The 18,431-nt window shown below is 37.8% G+C and overlaps 1 protein-coding gene across 3 annotated transcripts in view; it reads right to left on the bottom strand.

The window, feature by feature from the left end:
- Positions 1-18,431, bottom strand: part of mute (muscle wasted) — an 80,846-nt gene that overhangs the window by 3,652 nt on the left and 58,763 nt on the right. For all 3 annotated transcript variants that reach the window (XM_067087748.1, XM_067087747.1, XM_067087749.1), the window contains 5 exons: positions 16,289-16,472; positions 10,094-10,239; positions 8,288-8,419; positions 3,796-3,974; positions 3,393-3,582 (listed from right to left, as the gene is read on the bottom strand). In XM_067087748.1, coding sequence (XP_066943849.1) covers positions 3,393-3,582; positions 3,796-3,974; positions 8,288-8,419; positions 10,094-10,239; positions 16,289-16,472 — 831 coding nt within the window. The remainder of the gene's footprint in view (positions 1-3,392; positions 3,583-3,795; positions 3,975-8,287; positions 8,420-10,093; positions 10,240-16,288; positions 16,473-18,431) is intronic.

Below are 18,431 nucleotides of genomic sequence, written 5' to 3'. Positions count from 1 at the left end.
CTCTCATGGTCAGTAGCTTCCTTGCGAGGTGTTGCATGGGGTATAATTCCAAAGCTGCAAAGACAAAGTGGGGGCAGGAAAGATCCTGTTGCTACACAATGGGTCACAACCTTGGCACCTAAACTGGGGATAGTGCCTGAACAGAACATCTTGTCATAAATACTATTTCGTGGCCCTAGTCTCAAGGTGATATCAGTTATAGACACTTCTTTGCTAGAGCTATTCCCTGCTTAAAGGACTCCACAATGGTATCAACAATGGCACTGATAAAAGAATGCATTATGGGCCCTTTATTTGTCATCTCACGCAAACAGATGACAACTTTAAAATTAAAGAACAAAACATGATAACACTAATAAGTACACATGTCACAAAATCATTTGTTATAAATAATCAGTAACTGATTAAAGACTGCATTGAAATTATTATCAATTGGGATAAAAGGAAAAACCCACAATTAGCAAAAACTGAACATAAACTAAGGAAACTGACTAACCTCTTGTATGCTAAATGGTTATATTACTGACATCTTAACTCAGCAAAAAGTGTAAGGAATATAGAAATTGCAACCTTAGCACTAGCTTTCAAGCATATTAGCACTAGCCATTATCATGAACAAACTTAAAACATAGACAGCCTCCGGTTTACGACAGGGGTTCTGTTCTGACGCCGTGTAGTTAGCCGAAAATCGTCGTAAACAAAAATAATCATCGAAAATCGTAAGCAACCTTACTTTTCTTTGAGTATCTTGAAAATGATGTAACCTACATTTTTATTGAGTCTTTTATAAAAAAAAAACCCTCCAAAATTTTACCATTCTACTGTTTTGGAGCCAGAGAGAGAGAGAGAGAGAGAGAGAGAGAGAGAGAGAGAGAGACTGTTTGTCTCACCGCTTATCCACCAGAAAAACTAAAAATTTCACAGAATTACAGTTCTCCCCCATTTTTATGTGGGAATAGGTCCCAGAACCTACTGTGGAAATGCAAAATCCTTAGAAAAGCAAAAATCCCCTTAAAAATGCTTATGACCGCCTATCTTGAAAGTTCAAATACCAAATGTATACTTAAACTATCATCCTACATCAAATATAGCATAAATTATTGTCCTATTACCACGGTATTAATCTTTGAAATTATATTATTAATATCATTTCAAAGTCATCTTCAACATTAGTACCTTTTCCAGCCACAAAAAGAGATAGAGAAAGAGAGTTACCACTACGACTTACATTCAGCCATTCTTGTGCCATTCTCTCTCACTCTCTCTCTCTCTGAGATAAGAGAGAGAACTAAACACTACTCACCCTCCTTTTAGTGTATTGCAAAGCCCTTGAGGTACAAGCTTTGCGGTTGGTTAAAATCCCACCCTTCCTGCCAATAGCATGTCGTCAAGGAGAGCAAGAGGGGGAGGAGGGGGTTGTTACAAGTTGTTAATGGCTACTTTCAGTCCTTCTGGCCAATAGTGTATTGTCATGGAGAGAGGGAGTTGCTATGAGCTCTGTTATTGGCTACTTCTAATCCCTCGGGCCGATATCGTGTTGTCATGAAGCCTACGTCACAGCAATAAAAAAATTGTAACACAACCGATGATGGAATTTTAGTATATTTTTATGTTTATAAACAGTAACCCATATTTCTTTGAAGGATATACTGTATGCAGTACAGAGAGAGAGAGAGAGAGAGAGAGAGAGAGAGAGAGAGAGAGAGAGAGAGAGAGAGAGAGAGAGAGAGAGAGAGGTTGAATGAAGTGATTACATTGGTAAGCAGTTTTGTGATTTCACGGGATTTTAATTTTAAATTTTATCGATACTTTGCTGTGGTTACCTTATTATTAATATTTAAAAATTGGTAAATCATTTTTTTATCATAAAAAATATATTTAGTTATGAAAATAAAATAAAAATCAGTAATTAATATTGATCTACGAAAAAATCTGTGAATGTGAATTTTCTTCCGTTGTATGCGTTGGACTGAGTCATCTGAAATGTTACCGTTGAGAACGTAAGAAAACCTTACTTTTAATCCTTTGGGTGTCTTGAAAACAACGAATCCTTCATCTTTATTGAGTTTTTTTTATAAAAAACCTCCAAATATTGACCATTCTGCCAGTTTGGATGAATATTTCTTCTATTCAGATTGGTGTCGTCTGAAATACTGTCGAAAATTGTAAGAAAACCTTACTTTTAATCCTTTGGGTGTCTTGAATCCTGCGTTTTTATTGAGTTTTTCATTAAAAAAACCCTCCAAATATTGACCATTCTGCCATTTTGGATGTGTATTTCTTCCAACTGGCGTATGACTGGCGTCACCCAAAATACCTTTGAAAATCATAAGAAAACCTTACTTTTAATCCTTTGGGTGTCTTGAAAACAATGTATCCTGCATTTTTATTGAGTTTTTCAACAAAAAACCTCTAAAATTAAACCATTCTGCCATTTTGAAGCCATATTTCTTCCGTTGGATCAGCGTTGTCAGCGTCATAAACCTAGAACATGCGTTGTAACCCAGGAAATAATTTTTGATGAATATACTCGTATTTGAAGAGCGTTGTAAACTCGGAACATTGTAAGCTGAGCCCATTGTAACCTGGAGACTGTCTGTACTAACAAAAAGTTTTGCATACTACTTCAGACTGGAAGACACTTGTTAGAAGTTAAATGTTTTCCTCTTTGTCTGAACTGAAAGGAATATTTACTAATCACCATACAGTGAAGAAAAAACACTGTACTCACAAAATGAGAGATGAAAAGATAAAAAGTTAAAGCCATACAGAAAGGAAAATAGTGAGCGCCTACAAACTAACACAAAGTTGATGCACCAATAATTGTTGATTGCACAAATAATAACCGATTGCTAGTCTGGACCAAGGGATCTGCCTTCTTCCATTATTTCAGAGGATTTATATTGTTTTGACTACTTTTTCAACATGAAATTGGCAATTCACAAGCACTGTGATGGGTTTCTGAAACACATGAATGACCAAAAATAACTCCTGATCAACTGAAAGTCACAAACTCAAACTGGTAAAAAGACACTTAGAATGCTTAAATTATTAACACCTATAAGTGAAAATACACAGCAAAATAGGCAACTTTTGAGCACATAACATTTTAAATAGCCAAATTTACCCATGTTGATAACTGAATCCTTATAGGATTTACCACTACTGTGCTAGGACAACTGAAAACAAACCAGATTAAAGCAGATAATGGTATCTATTTTAGAGCTATAGTATAGCTATAGTGTCAGGGACATTACTTCCAGATAATCTAATTTGGCATCTACCTTCATTCTTCTAGGATGCAAGCACTGTCAAAAATTGGCTTACAATGAACATGTAATGTATCTTATTCTCTTAAAACACGAATGAAAATATTTTTGAATATAACTTACTCTTATGGCACAAGACTGACAGTGGTCACTGCGTGTTGTACTTAAAGATGAACCAGTGGCTGGCACATGACAAGGGCAACCACAGTGGTCAGGAGAAGTAGCTGTGTCATCATTAGGTAGTACTAAATTTTCTACACTGTCCGGGGTATGTGACTTTTCTAAAGATATATCTTCAAAATCACTTGAAAGACTGGAAATGAAAATAATAAACAGGTTAATAAGCAATTATGAGAATAAGAATAATGGGTTTGTCTGGAAACAAATTGTAATTATGATTTAGACCATCACCAATGGTGTCCATAAGCTCTATTTTGCCAGAAAGAATTACGAAATGGCATCTACTTGAATTCTGAAGGCTAATTTCATTTACTGCTTAAACAAGGTATAATATTCCCACGCTTACCTTGGAGGAGGAGGCTGAGAAGCAAAACACTGAGTAAAACTCTCTACTAAATGAGGATAACGCAGTAGAGGACATATAGAAGCCTGCACTTTCTCCACATTAATTTCTGGATTATTCTGCAGTGACTGAAGAGCCCTGACAATTTTTTGGATGTGTTGTGGCTGTTTCCGAAACTGTAACTAAAAAAGTAAATATATTGTAATTTTTGAAAACTATCATTTCCAAGAAGAATTTTGTTATTTGTTTAATAAAAAGTTTCCTTCTACTCCTCTTGAGAGGATTTTTTAAAACACTTTACTATACGAACACTAACTACATGACATAAAAATACAATTCTGTGTGAAGGATATTAGGTAACCATAAGTTATGACTTTTCATAAAAATCTACAAAGTATAATAAATCTAACAAATGATGTATTTATCTGTATCTATAGTCATCGTATTTGATAATACAGTATACAGTATAAGAAAAGCATCAACTTTATAAATGGATTTTTAAGAAAAACTTGTATATTAAAGCCAAGCCATTTAATTTGTATACAGTAGTGCTCCATTATTATAAAACTGCATGCACGAATTCAGTCATATTCAATGCAATGCTGCAATAATCAATCCCAAGATCATCAAAGCAAGATGTTCTTACACCAGTTCTTCCCTTTATAGAATTAGATCTGAAATGAGTTCTCTTCACTCTCCTGTCTTGTGCACTTTCTACCTAATGCTACAACAGGTCTGAGTCTTCATCTATCCCCTCTCTAATTTCCTGGACCTTCCTATAGGTTTTTCTTCTGTTTCTTCCATATCTATTGCTTTTCTGACTAATTGTTCCTTATCCCTTCTCATCTCTTGTCCATGCCACCAAAATCATTAAGATTTATCTTTTTCTCTACCCTCTGGACACCACACCTGTCCACCATTTTCTCATAAATCACTATGTATACCTATAGAGAAAATTAATGTACTAATCATAAACATAAACAATGCACTTACAAAACAAATGCTGCAATGATGATGTCAAACCAACTGACATCATCCTATGATTCATGACTGGCTCTGGCTTTAACTTTACCAAATAGAATGGACACAATTACAACCTCCTGGCTGGACCACTGCATCACATCTTCATGAATCAATTGTGACTTGCAACATTCATGACGATCTTGCTATAGGCTACGACCACATTCCCTTACAGGTGCTATTCAATACCCCATCCCTTCCTACTATGAACCTCCTATTTGATCAGCTACCTGCTGTCAACTGGGACTTTCAAAACCACCAGAAAACCAGACCGTTTAGAGTGACTACGGAAAATAGGTTGTGGTCAATAGTTCAACTTGCAGTGGTGTTGGTGGTTGGGTGTGGGTGTTCGCTCAGGTAACCCCTACTGGTGTGGCCGGTATTACTGTATAGATCATCCAGGTGATATGCCTCCAGCATCCAGTGCTAGCTCTCTCTATCTCTCTCTCTCATCAGTCTGGAGTAGGCTGGTTTCTTAAATTTCTCCTTATGTTGGTTGGGAGAAATTCGGTTTCTTTCACCATGTTGATGCTTGGTTTTTTTTTCAAAATATGGAGTGCCTCAATAAGCAGTAGGCGTGGCAGCAACAGACTGCCGACGCCTACAGCATCTGTGGTAGAACAAATTGGCATCATCTATCTTTGGGTCAGGTTCGTCTTCCATTCCACCACTACTAACAGATGATAGTATATTAGTTACTGGCCCTAAAGAAAAGGCTGAACTGCTTCATTGAGCTTTTGAAGCTAAGCAATCAGCTGAGGATGTCTCTCTCCCTGATACTTGCCATCCTGAACCTACTCTTACCAAATTTGCATTTTGCTTCAGGGATGCAAAGAAAATTCTGGATAATCTTGATAAGCTGGGTTGGAGAAGATCCTGATGGTTTCTTCCCCTTGTTTTTTAAAAGTTTCTAGTGTGTTGTCTCCCAAGATTACTAGATTCTATAGATTTTTATGTTGACATAGTATCTTTGTGGATGACCACAAGCTTAGTAATACAGTACAGTGCCTGTTCCAAAGAGTGGCATATCTGTACTGCAGTAACTACAGGTCCAATCTCTATTCTCCCTGTGCTCTCAAAAGATGCTGAAAAACTTACACTTTCAATTCACTATATAAGTATGTGGAAGCTAAAGGATTGTTAGCTGAAAGTCAATCTGCATACAGGAAGCAGTTAGGTGCCTGCGATGCTCTTTTAGACTTAACATACCATTCGACATGCCTTGATAAGGGTTTTGAGTGCAGAGTAATTCAAAAAGATTTTAGTACTGCTTGTGATTTAGTAAATCACAAGGCACTTATTTATAAACTTCAGAATCCTGGAGTTTTAGGAATACTTCAAGATTTCCTTACAGGTAGGCAGCAGCGAGTTGCTGTGGACAGGATCTTTAGTGAACCAAGACCTATTGTGTCTCGAGTTCCACAGGGTAGTGTTCTTGATCCAGTTATTTTTAGGGTATACAAGTGATATGGTTGTTGGCCTGGAAAACAAGATTGTTCAGTATGCCGATGACGCAACACTTGTAGGATCTTTAGTGAACCAAGACCTATTGTGTCTCGAGTTCCACAGGGTAGTGTTCTTGATCCAGTTATTTTTAGGGTATACAAGTGATATGGTTGTTGGCCTGGAAAACAAGATTGTTCAGTATGCCGATGACGCAACACTTGTAGGTGTAGCAAAGTCTCCACTTATGAGAAATGAAGCTGCCCTCAGCCTCAATCAGGACATGGACTGGATCAGAGAATGGTGTAGTCGGTGGGATATGAGGCTGAACTCCAGCAAAATGAAACCACTGTTGATTAGCAGATCTCATACAGATTTCCCACCCCATCTTCCCCTTCAGATGGATGGAACTTTGCTGATGGAGTCAGAAGCTTTAACTATTCTAGGTGTAACTTTTGAGAAACATCTAATGAAAGTTTCAGTAAATGCTGCAAAAGAGTTAGGTATTGTTCGTAAGGCCTCATATATTTATAACAGTGATAAAATCAATGCAACCCGTTTTAGTTCACTTGTACTTCCTTTACTGGAATACTGTTCTCCGGTACAGATGTCTTCTTCCGTCAGAGATTTATCTCTTTTAGATAGAGTGGTTCATGGTGGTAGGTTTCAGTTTCCTAATAGTAGCAGTTATGACTTGGGCCATCGACGGATGGTCTTGTTTGTCACTTTTTCATAAGTTGTATTTCAACTGAGATCTTTCAAATTCACAATTGATCCCTGATCCTTTATCTGCTGAGAGCAACCAAATTCATTGAACAGCAGCACCAGTATGCAGCAAACGTACCTCGCGGTCAAACTTCTCAGTTCCAGAGGTCCTTTATTTATCCGTTGAACTGTGGAACAGCCTTCCAGAGGACATCGTGCAATTGGAACTTCAGAAGTTCAAGTGAAAATGCAATGCATTACTACCCTAATACTATTCTTGCATTTTAATACTTTTTTATCTATTTATCTATTTATTATTTTTATTTGATAAGTGGGATCTCTTTTTATTTCACTTTACTTCCTCTCAATTCTTCCTAACGAACACCATATTCTTTGAAAGCTTGAATTTCAAGTCAATGGCCCCTGTGGGCTTGTTCCATATGAATAGGTTTCATCTACTGAATAATAATAATAATGATAATAATAATAATGATAATAATAATAATAATAATAATAATAATAATAATAAGAATAATAAATAATAATAATAATAATAATAATAATAATAATAATAATAATAATAATAATAATAATAATATTTCTTTAAAAGGTTATAGTACCATACCCTCAAAATGGGTAAACTTTCTCAAGAGTCCAGGACCATAACTCTCCTTATTAATATTGTTGCTTATGTGAAAATTATGTTTAAATAACACAACCTCTCCAGGAACATACCTCTCAATATTTGAAAGGTAACTGTACATGTATGCAAGTGAAACAATTTTTAAAAGACTTCACATTAAATGGGCATGTGTCATTACTGCATTAACTAAATACAGTATTAAGATATAAATAAATGGATTGAACTTATAATATCAGTAGCTTTGTAATTTCAAATTATGATTTTGTGCAGGTAATTTTTCCTATAGATGCAGCTGAAAACCTCATGTTTCAAGTGAAGGTGGATAGCCCAATCCCTGGAGTTTTGACATTAACTTCAGGTTTGGGCCAGCTATGGAACTCTCTTGGCATACCAATGAGAAAAAGAATAAATCTGTGTATTATTCATATCAAGGCTACACATGTGGAAAGGACCTGACAACTACCAGTCTCGGTAAAGCTTGCCCTGAAGGGCTTTTTAGCATGGTGGCTACTGGTATGGAACTTTGACAGTAACCACCTCCTGATTCTGCTGAGGTGACTGCTGCATGCACAGCATGAACAGTAATGTTCAATAGAGCCATACATTTATTTAAAGAAAAAGGTTAAAATATGAATAAAAACAATAGCAATTCACAGTAATCAAAAAAATTATGATAAAACTAACCTTGAGTTTATCTAAGAAATCTTTCATTCTATGAATAGCACAATATTGGGCATATTTCCCAATAGCTATAGCTTGTTGAGGTAGTAGAAAGGAGACGAATTCATCTTTCAGTTGTGGAAAGTCTTTCAGGACCTGCAAAATAAGATTATAATACTTTTAAACTTTAACTGATATTTCTATCAAAATACTAAAGTCCTGCCAAAATATATAATATTCATTAACACTCCATTTTTTAAGAAAACAGATTCCATTATATTATACAAGACTACTCATATATCATATGTAAATCCCAGACATGTCAATCCATTAGAAAAAAAAAGATGGCCAGGTGACTCAGGTAGGTTAACACATGAGTCTACAATCCCTTAGATCTCTGATAGTTAACTGAATCATTCTTTGAGTTGTCTGATCAACTGTAACAGAAAGGGAGGTAAGACTTGTTAAAGGACGTAATGTGTTTCTTTTATAAACTTTACTAAATGAACTTCAGATACAGTTCATAACGAACTCTTATTAAAACCTGTAGACTACTGTATATATGATCTGTTCTTAAGCACAAGTGGGTGTTAGCGTAAATTACTGGTACATTGCCTGGTAAGAATTTAATACATGCTTCTGCTACTTTTCTAGTGTACATACTGAACATATTATGGAAATCTATTATTACTGTAATATTATGTTAAGATGCACTCTCTCTATTTACTGTAGAAAAGAACAATGTGCTTTATAAAATTTTTCCTCATCTCAAGATGAGAGAGAGCAGGAGGGTGGGTGTAGTGAAGAAATACAACTGAGAACTTATATTACATCTAAAGTTACATAAACTCAGAGTCCCACACACACCACAAATATGCTTATTAGAATAAAAAAAAAAAACTTGATATGATTATCAACTTTCTCAGCTCTCTCTCTCTCTCTCTCTTAGGTTAACTCAATTAGTTTTCACACAGCTGTGAGCCATATATTTTTAAGGGTAATATTGTAAGATGACTCTGAAATGATATTGAAGTGTTTTATGATGATAGTTTAAGGTATATTTGGTGTAGGATGATAGTTTAAGGTGTACATTTTGTGTTTGAACTGTTAAAATAGGCAGTTTTAAGCGTTTTTAGAGGGGGGATGTCAAGTATTCATGGATTTTAGGGGTTTGCAGGTGATTGTGGTCCCTATCCCCCCCCTGCCAATACTGGGGTTGACTGTATTGCTGAATGAGACCACATCCAATAATAACAAAATCTTAAAATACTGCACCAGCAGTAGCACTATGAGTTTGCATGCACTCAGACACTGTTGGTCAAGGAAATTTCTGATGTAACACCAATGGTCCGTTTAAACAGCATATGTTACTCTGTAACCTATAAAAAATTTTCAGTTTACTGGTTAACATTAAGGTCAATGAAGCTGAAAAACAAAGTATTTTTTCCAAAAAATTAACTGAAAAAACCACAACAATAGACTAAGTCAAGCTACTTCAATGTACTGACACATTTGAAAGTGGGCTGAGCAAAAAACAAACTAAGACATCAACTCGAGAGTGTTGCCAACTTATGCTTATTTTTTGTTTTCAAAATTTTGCTAGTCAAAATTGGGGTGCATATTGGCGGCTGAAGTACCTGTATTCATGACATACATCCCTTAGCTAAATTATTTTGCATTACTGGTATGAAAAACTACACGGTCAGGAGTCTAAAGAACATTAACATATTTTCTGGTAAGGTGACTTATTATCATGAAATTCATTATCTGAGTATTTGAGACTAACCCTAGCAGAAAACAAGGAAAAAATGTACAAAAATCAACACTTACTTCACACAAGTGACCATAAAGTTCAACAGGAGAATCACTAGCATTTTCTGTAAACTCGTTTAGAATGCAGAGGAACTTCTTATACAATGCTGGGTCTCTTCCTGTCAGAGCTTCTCGAACTCGCATCAAGTAACTCTGAGCCATAGCTGAAATATACATATGGAAACATTCTGTAAAACTGAGTAAAATCTATGCGAGTCCCTTGCATTTTATGATTACTATCAAATCTACCATTACTTCTTGACATCAGTGGCAGCAATGACACATTATTAATACAGCAACAGATATCTGCTACTAGCTCCCACTTCTTGTTATGAGCATTCACAATTGTTGAGTTATACTGGCAGATTTACAGGTGGACAGATAATCTGTACAGTTAACTTCATGCGTATCCAAGCATCTTGGTCTATCAATGTACCAAATTTGACTGAAATTTCTAGAATTGTGGTAAGGTAAGTAAGACAGCCTGATGGATCAACAGATGACTAACAGAAAGGCCACCTCTCTTATATGCATCTAGCATGATAGTTTACCATTTTATCAAATTTGGATGAAGTCCTTGTGTGTAGATGTAATTGCAAAGTGTGATAGACAGATGGGCAATCTCTCTTCATGCACAAAATTGACTGAAATCCTTTCAACAGTGCAGAAGACCTTATGATGACAAGATAATTGTGACAGGCACACTAACAAACAGACAGACAGAGAACTACATGCAGAGGGTTATTCTGAACTGTTTTGAATTTTGAATAATTTCCTTATTTGTTCATTATAGAAAATATCAGCATGATTACGATAAACTGGGACAAATAAGAACATGACTTTGGTTTCATATGCACTCTAACCAATTCACAGTCTATAATTATAATTTGCTCAACAAGATCACCGAGTCATATTGTTCTTACATACGAGGTGAAAACTGGAGCAATGTAAAGTTAAAAGAGACTTGACAGCTAGGTAGGAAGCATCATTATGGATTGGATGAAAAGTAAAAAGCAAAGCAATCTTTGTTCAGGGGACTCTGCAAAGAACCTTCAGTACCATCTACAGTGTCACAAACAGCACATTACAAGTGGTGGCCCACTAAGAGGCTTACCAATTCAAATTTATAATTATTCTACTAATAACAAAACAAAATATAAATTAATTTTTCTGTTCTATTGATACAAACACAGTAATTTACGTCCTTACCCAAGAACTCACCTCCATCAAGCTAGTTCCAGCATATGATGTGTCTATTCTTCAAAATCTTCCATAGGTAGAGAAGAGAGGAAAAAGGGAAAGAAAAGAGACCAGTCATCTCACTCATTCCCTCTTCCACACTATCATCTTACACAAGATACAAACTGTCCCGCTAGGGGCACTGGATGAGCTACACAATTTGTTGAGCAGCCTCCACCGGACCCAAGGAAAAAAGTGTCCAAGGACCTGTAGGCAAAGTCCTTCAGGTAGAAGGAAGTGAAAGCAGTCTGGCGAAGCCAAGAACCAGCATTCAGAATCTAATGAACAGACAAGTTCTTCTTAAATGCCAGGGAGGAAATAATTCCTCTGATGTCATGTGGGCTAGGCTAAGGACTCAGCTCCTTAGCCTAATCCCACTAAGTTCTTGGGGAACAAGAGATATTTCCTCATCTGTCCTCAGCCAAGAACATTCAGAGGGGTACTCGAATCCTTTCTTGAGCTTAGAAGACCTTCAATAGCAGTAGGAGCAATCACAGGTGGGGATTTAACCTTCAGAATTATTATATGAATATTATTCAGCTCACAAATAAGATCAACAACCATTTCATAAGAATAAAGAAAATCTACTCTTTACATCCTCCATTTCCTATGATGAAGGTGAAGGAGAGAGAGAGAGAGAGAGAGAGAGAGAGAGAGAGAGAGAGAGAGAGAGAGAGAGAGAGAGAGAGAGAGAGAGACCTCTTCTCGCATGAAGGGCCCCCTTCATTCCTCGCTTTCAATGAGTCAGCCTCGGAATCCTGAAGAGTTATGTCCACGGACGGGTTAGGAGTCACATCCTCAGGCGGACTTGATAGAGTCACGACCATGCACGAGGTCAAATGGTTGACGCTGATGGCTGTGGTTGTGACTCGCACGGCCATGGACAGAATGCGCACGGCCGTGGCAGTGATTCGGACGACTGCAGACATGATTCAGGAGGCCGTGGTCATGATTCGGATGGTTGTGGATGTGATTTGGTGCCATTCTAGATGTCCCCTGAAGTTATATCAAAGCTCTTTGCTCGACAGAGAACGTGGCAGGGAACGGACGGGAAATGGTGCTTCAATGTGGCACAGCCGTATGCCATCCCATCCTCTTCTCAACCTTTCACTCGAGTGAGGTTGATGGTCCGTTCCCGGACACGCCATCTTAAGACAACTTCCACACTCCCCGTACGTTTGTCTTGTCTTGTCTGAACAGATGGGATGACCCACTTCATGTACTTGAGTGTCTTCAAAGACTTTGACGTGCAACAGGACATGGTCATGAAAGCATGAATGAAGATCAGAGGGCCTTCAGGAAGAGCGTAGAAAGATGGTGGCTAATGGCTGTGTAGAACCCCTCATGAACATCAAAGGAAAGTGCATAATTTCTTTGGCTGGATGTCCTTGAACACAGGAAGGCGATCATTGAACCTGGTCATGTCTGTGGATATCTGGAACTGTGGTGACTAAGTCACAAATGCGCGAGCGTCGAGGCGACAAGGCCTATGCTGGAAACACTCCCCAAACGTCCAGAATCTCTCACGTCCAAAGAAGGAAAGTGCATCAACTCTATGGCTGGAACATCTGCTAGAATCTCCATGGCTGCTTCTATCTTGAACCATCTGGTAAGAATCGTCGGCTTGGAGTTCCCAAGAAAACCAAGTGTCCTGACCTGGTAGAGTCATGTACAGGAAGAGTGCCAGTCACTTTCTCTATCCGAGTGTCTGTAGAAACATGGGCGGAGGAGATACTAGTTCGGGAAATATTCCCGGAACTAGTATCAGTGACACATGTTACCTCTTCAACTTGCCGTATAAGAGGAAACCGCATACCTGGTGCTCTGTGTAGTAGGGCCTCGGAGAGAGACCCATGACACAAAGAAACCCTAGTCCGTACACGAGAGAGAGCACCAAAAGAAGGCGAAGATGATGACGGCGAAAGGATTCTCTTCTTCAACTTCTACTGCAACCAGAGGGGCTCACCACAGTACATGTACGTGTGAAGAAGCAGTGAAGAATTCTCAAAAAACCCTTACTGCCTGAGACAGCGGAAGATGGGTCATACTTCTCTTGAAAGGAAGAGTCATCCGATTGAAGGTATGTTGGAGGAATCGGTTGATGACATCATAAGAACTGGCCATGACGTCACAGTCCCATCTGTGACATCACAGCAGATGACTCTCACCAAAGCAGAAATTACTACGTGTAACAGCGGGTATAATCATATATTCTAATAAAATTGTGTGGTAATAAAAGTTTATTTCATATACAGTAGAACCTCGGTCCTCGACACTAATTTGTTCCAGAAGAAGTGTTGAGATTCGATTTTGTCGAATTCTGAGTTAATTTCTCCCATAAGAAATAACTGAAAATGGATTAATCCATTCCTGACCACCAGTCATTACCCCAACCTTGCCTTTTTATACAAAACTTTACACAAATTACAATTAAATAAGTTCAGAGTTGAATAACTTACTGTATCAGAAGCATTTTTTACATTTTTAAATGCATACTGTATAAAAAAAATTGGCCTATGGCCAATGCGGCCGTATTAACGATGATAGACCGAGCGCCATAGGCTAGGCTAGGTAGCCTATAGGCACTACCAGAATGTACTGCAACGGGTACACATGAAAACTGTTGTTAATAATGATAACATTGAAAAACAAGCCAGATTATCACATTAAATTAATAATACAGTATTTATAAGCCAAATTACCATATGTCTGTTATCATAAAATTAAGAAAAATTTACTAAATTACGTCGGAACTCGGCAGCTTAGTACCGCGATACACCACCAGGGCGGCGCTGTGGTTTGTTTATATCTGCCACAAGCTGCCGAGTTCCGACGTAATTTAGGAAATTTTTCTTAATTTTATGATAACAGACATACAGTAATTCGGCTTATAAATACTGTATTATTAATTTAATGTGATAATCTGGCTTGTTTTTCAACAGCAGCAGCAGCATGTGTGGACTTTAAATGCTTTTAAATAAGCATGGGAAGAACGCCACCAACAATGCCAACTAGCGGCAGCTGCCCGAAACTCTTTTTTTCTACAAACATCATATGATTCATCAGGTCGGATTCCGGTTTGTTGTTTGAGCTCCAACACAAAATTTACTCAACATTTCGTGTTGAAATCCGATTATGTCGAGTTCTAGTACAGTTGAGGACCGGGGTTCTACTGTATATGACAAAAGGGCAACCAAAGTGAAGGGCATTGGATTATGAAACAACGGAGGAGAAACGAGAAGCCATGGAAGCAGATAAAGGCTACACCAGAGAAGCAGTCCGTCTACGATCGGTACCCCTGAATGATGACGTAAACTGCGCATCTGAGCCTGGAAAAGAACAAAATGGTGTTGCCCCTTCCAAGCCAGGAGGGGAACAACCCCTAGAAGTTACCATGAAGATGGGGCTCACAGGCTCTGAAAGGAACCCACTGCCATCAGATCTGGCTTGGTTCCAAACTTCCACCACAGAACTAACGGGCTGGACGAGGTACACTAATACGTGAAGTGGCAACACTGGGAGAGTGAAGAGAACGTGCAGGGGCTCCCAGGATCTGAGTGGAACATGCCGCCATCTAACTTCAAGGCAAACTGTAGGGCTGACATCTGTCGTGCAAGAAGAAGACAGGGAAGTCCAGAGGTAAAACAAGTTCTGAACTGTAGGGCCTGAAAAGAAACAAATAATATGCCTTCCCCTTCAGGAAGGGAAGAAACAGATTTGTATCTAAGGGAAGGGAGTTGGAGTGAGCCCCTCCCAAGACGGGAAAGAGACAAGACGGCAAATTGTGACTGGTCCTGAGCATGTAGTAGGGACCAATGCAACTGTAGAACTTGCCCCATTAACATTCGTGTTGAGGGAGTGGAGGAAAACTTGCTATGTTAAGTAAGACGAATCTCCACACAGTACCCTCGGCTGCAACACAAACCTGTAACGTCTCTATCTACACAACATCTGAAAACTAAAACATTACCAAGTTCCCCAGAAATTGTGTGGTTGAATCAAAACATTATGTGTCTTAAAAAGAAAATAATTAAACACACACCCAGAAGAAGGTGTTTGTGAAACAACAACAATGATATAAAGGGAGAAAACTCCAAACCTAAGCCTGCTACACAGCCTGAGTAAGTAAATATATCATTGAAGACAGAAATAAAGCACTGAAATATCTTAATATATCAAAATACAAAAATGTTTGAATATATCTAAATCAATATTTCAAATTATAAACGTAAAAGAATATACAAGAGGAAAATGGCCAAATGGCAGCAGAGAGAAGAGCACGTCTGGTTGAAAGTGCGGCTGAAAGTAAACTGAAGAGACTGAATGCATACCAGTTGGGTGAGCAGTGCTTCTGCCCCTACCTTAGGTAACTGTTACCATAACCGCCTTGCAAAAGTTTAACTGCCGGACTTTCCAACTTCGCCGAAAGTTATCCATAGTATGTCAATGAGAGAGCATACTAATGATAAGTGCCTTATTCTTCTCCAATATTTGCAGGATTTAAAACAGCAAGTTATAACTTTACAACTAAATTTTGTGGGACTAAAAGCTCTTTAGTGAGCAAGTATACTAATCTGTCTGTCTTCAAAATAAACTGATGAATACTACCACTGAACAAGAAAATGAATGGACATAGCAACAACTGAAATCCAGAATTCTTTATAAGATGAAAGAGATGAATACATCAAGAATTAAAATTTTCCAAAAGCCTTCTGACAACTGAAATCTACATGTCTATGGACCTTTAATTGGCTATCCCCGTGAAGGCAGATTTTTAACTCAAGTGGTTATGTGAAACTATCCTTCTGAACTACCTAACTAATTACCAGTAACTATTGACTTTTGACCACGTTCTGAGTAATGTGGCATTCTTGTAATATATAAAAACATTAATGGACCCTGAAAACACTAAAAAAATTTAATTAAACAAAGTATTAATCTAATGCAGTGCACACTAAAAACCAAAAGCCTTACATAAATCCTTTGAGAAAGAATCTTGTACTATGGACAATGCAGTAATCCTAGCTTGAAGTCTCCTTTGCTGTTTATTAAGTCTTCTCTCTGCAGGTCCTATATCACCTCCACTCAATTTATCACCCTTTTTCCCAGCTATTGTTGATGAGGCTTTCAAAAGGGCAGCTAAATGTTCCTCACGTTGCTGTAAAAATAAGGGTTTCTCAGTATTTTAGCAGTCTCACAATCAAAGAAAAATTCATAGGCATATATTTAATATATTCATTCCAAATGAACATTTATTTAACTATTTTAAAATGTACCTTATGCATCTGAAAAATGAAATACGGACTCCAAATTGTGGAAAATGTAACTTCTATCTGATACAGAATGACTTGTAGGTTAATATCTGTCATGTGACTTCAAACCTGAAATATTATGCTGTCACCATATTCCAAGTTTTTCTTAAAAATGCAAAACACACATCTATCCACGACCCGCACAGAAAACTTCCTCTATAATGGAAGCAAAACCATTGTAATAAGAACAACAGGTCATTTATCAGGTAAACATACTTATTACTAACTCATATTTCACTAATTTCTTAACTAGACCTGTGGAGAGAACAATTTGTGAGGAAACTCTCAACCAACCCTGAATAATCAGCATTGTGACATTCCCTCTATTTCATTATCAATTAATTATAGAAATCTGAAATATTGCTCAGAGCTTCCAAAACTTTCAAATGATTTTGGGCTAATCAATACACCCTCCAAGTCACTTAAACAGGGTGGCTCCAGAAGGTGCCAAGCTTCCAAATATGAAATTTTCAAAAACAAAATCGATTTTTTCATAACTCATTACTTGTAATTAGTACAAATTCAGTTATTAAATTTCCAGGACAATTTGTTCCAAATGTAACGAAAATAATCTGTTAGACAACAACATTGCTGATGTTGCTGTAGAATATTTCTGTACATGCCAAATAACTGCAGCTTGGAAGCCTCTCTGAAAGTTTTGGGGCCTTACCACTAACAAGGATCCCATCAAAAACTGATAGAGACTAGATTCTTGCATGACCAGGGAGCTGCTGTCCAAGGATTGTCAAGTCTACAATGGCTCAGAATGACTTCCATGTATGCTAAAAGGGGTGAACTCTCCCAGGGCAGAGAAATATCTTCGCAGAAACTGCAACATCTTGGCTTAAGGATTTGTCACCTGAAAAACTTTTGTAAGAGAAAAGTCTCTCGATCTTGTCCTTTGCTAGAAGAATAAGGGAGCCCCACAGTGTTCCATTCCATAAATAAGAATAAGCCTTTGTATGTGCTTCATAACTGATTTTCCCCTGATATGGAGACTTAATCACTAGCAACTGGAAAACCCAAGACAGTATTGGTGAAATTATTGAAGAGATGCCATCAAAAGTTGGCTGATCAAGAACAAGGAACATTATCCAATCCTGTATGCCCAAAATGATCATAGTGCAAGACTTGGTAAAAGCTGGAGGGATGATGCTAACCAGGAAGTTTGGAGTGTTGTCTAAGGATTCTTCTATCACTCATTTAAAAACACTGAATTCAACTCATTGTTGAGAACCTGGTGCCTCTCCATGTCCTGTCTGTGAGCTCTAAAAAATCTGCAAGGAAGAATTATCACTGTCTCCTGATTCTGCTATTCCTACCAACACTTGTCATTATTAAGGTGTTTTCCCAGTCAGGATGGTTGATTAGTCTTCTGCCTAAGAATCAAATAATAAAGGGGGAGGATCTGGATAAGGTGTCCCATAGATCCTGCTATTTATTGCTTCTGGAATAGGAAAACTACACAGGCCAATCATGAGCCCTTGCTACTTTGTCTTGGCAACTGGTGCTGTAATCTACAGACATTTGTCAAACATCCAAATTCCTTCTGCAGGTCTTGAGGTAGCTGAATTCACTTGTCCACAGCTCCTAACCATGGCTTCTGACAAACAATATGGGTTCACAATGATTGTGCCACGTCTCTTCTTCAAAGGTGGATACTAGCCATCCTGAAGAGGATCTTACACTGTAAGAGGGTGGTCTGTCTCCCTGCTGATAATGATATCCATGGCATTCTTAGCCTTCTCCTTGGAGTGATGCTTGATCAACACCCTCAAACAGGGCATTTGGGAAAAGTTCTGACT

This window comes from Macrobrachium rosenbergii, chromosome 44, assembly GCF_040412425.1.
Source record: "Macrobrachium rosenbergii isolate ZJJX-2024 chromosome 44, ASM4041242v1, whole genome shotgun sequence".
Classification (NCBI taxonomy): Eukaryota; Metazoa; Arthropoda; class Malacostraca; order Decapoda; family Palaemonidae; genus Macrobrachium; species Macrobrachium rosenbergii.
This window is presented reverse-complemented; position numbering and strand designations above follow the sequence as displayed.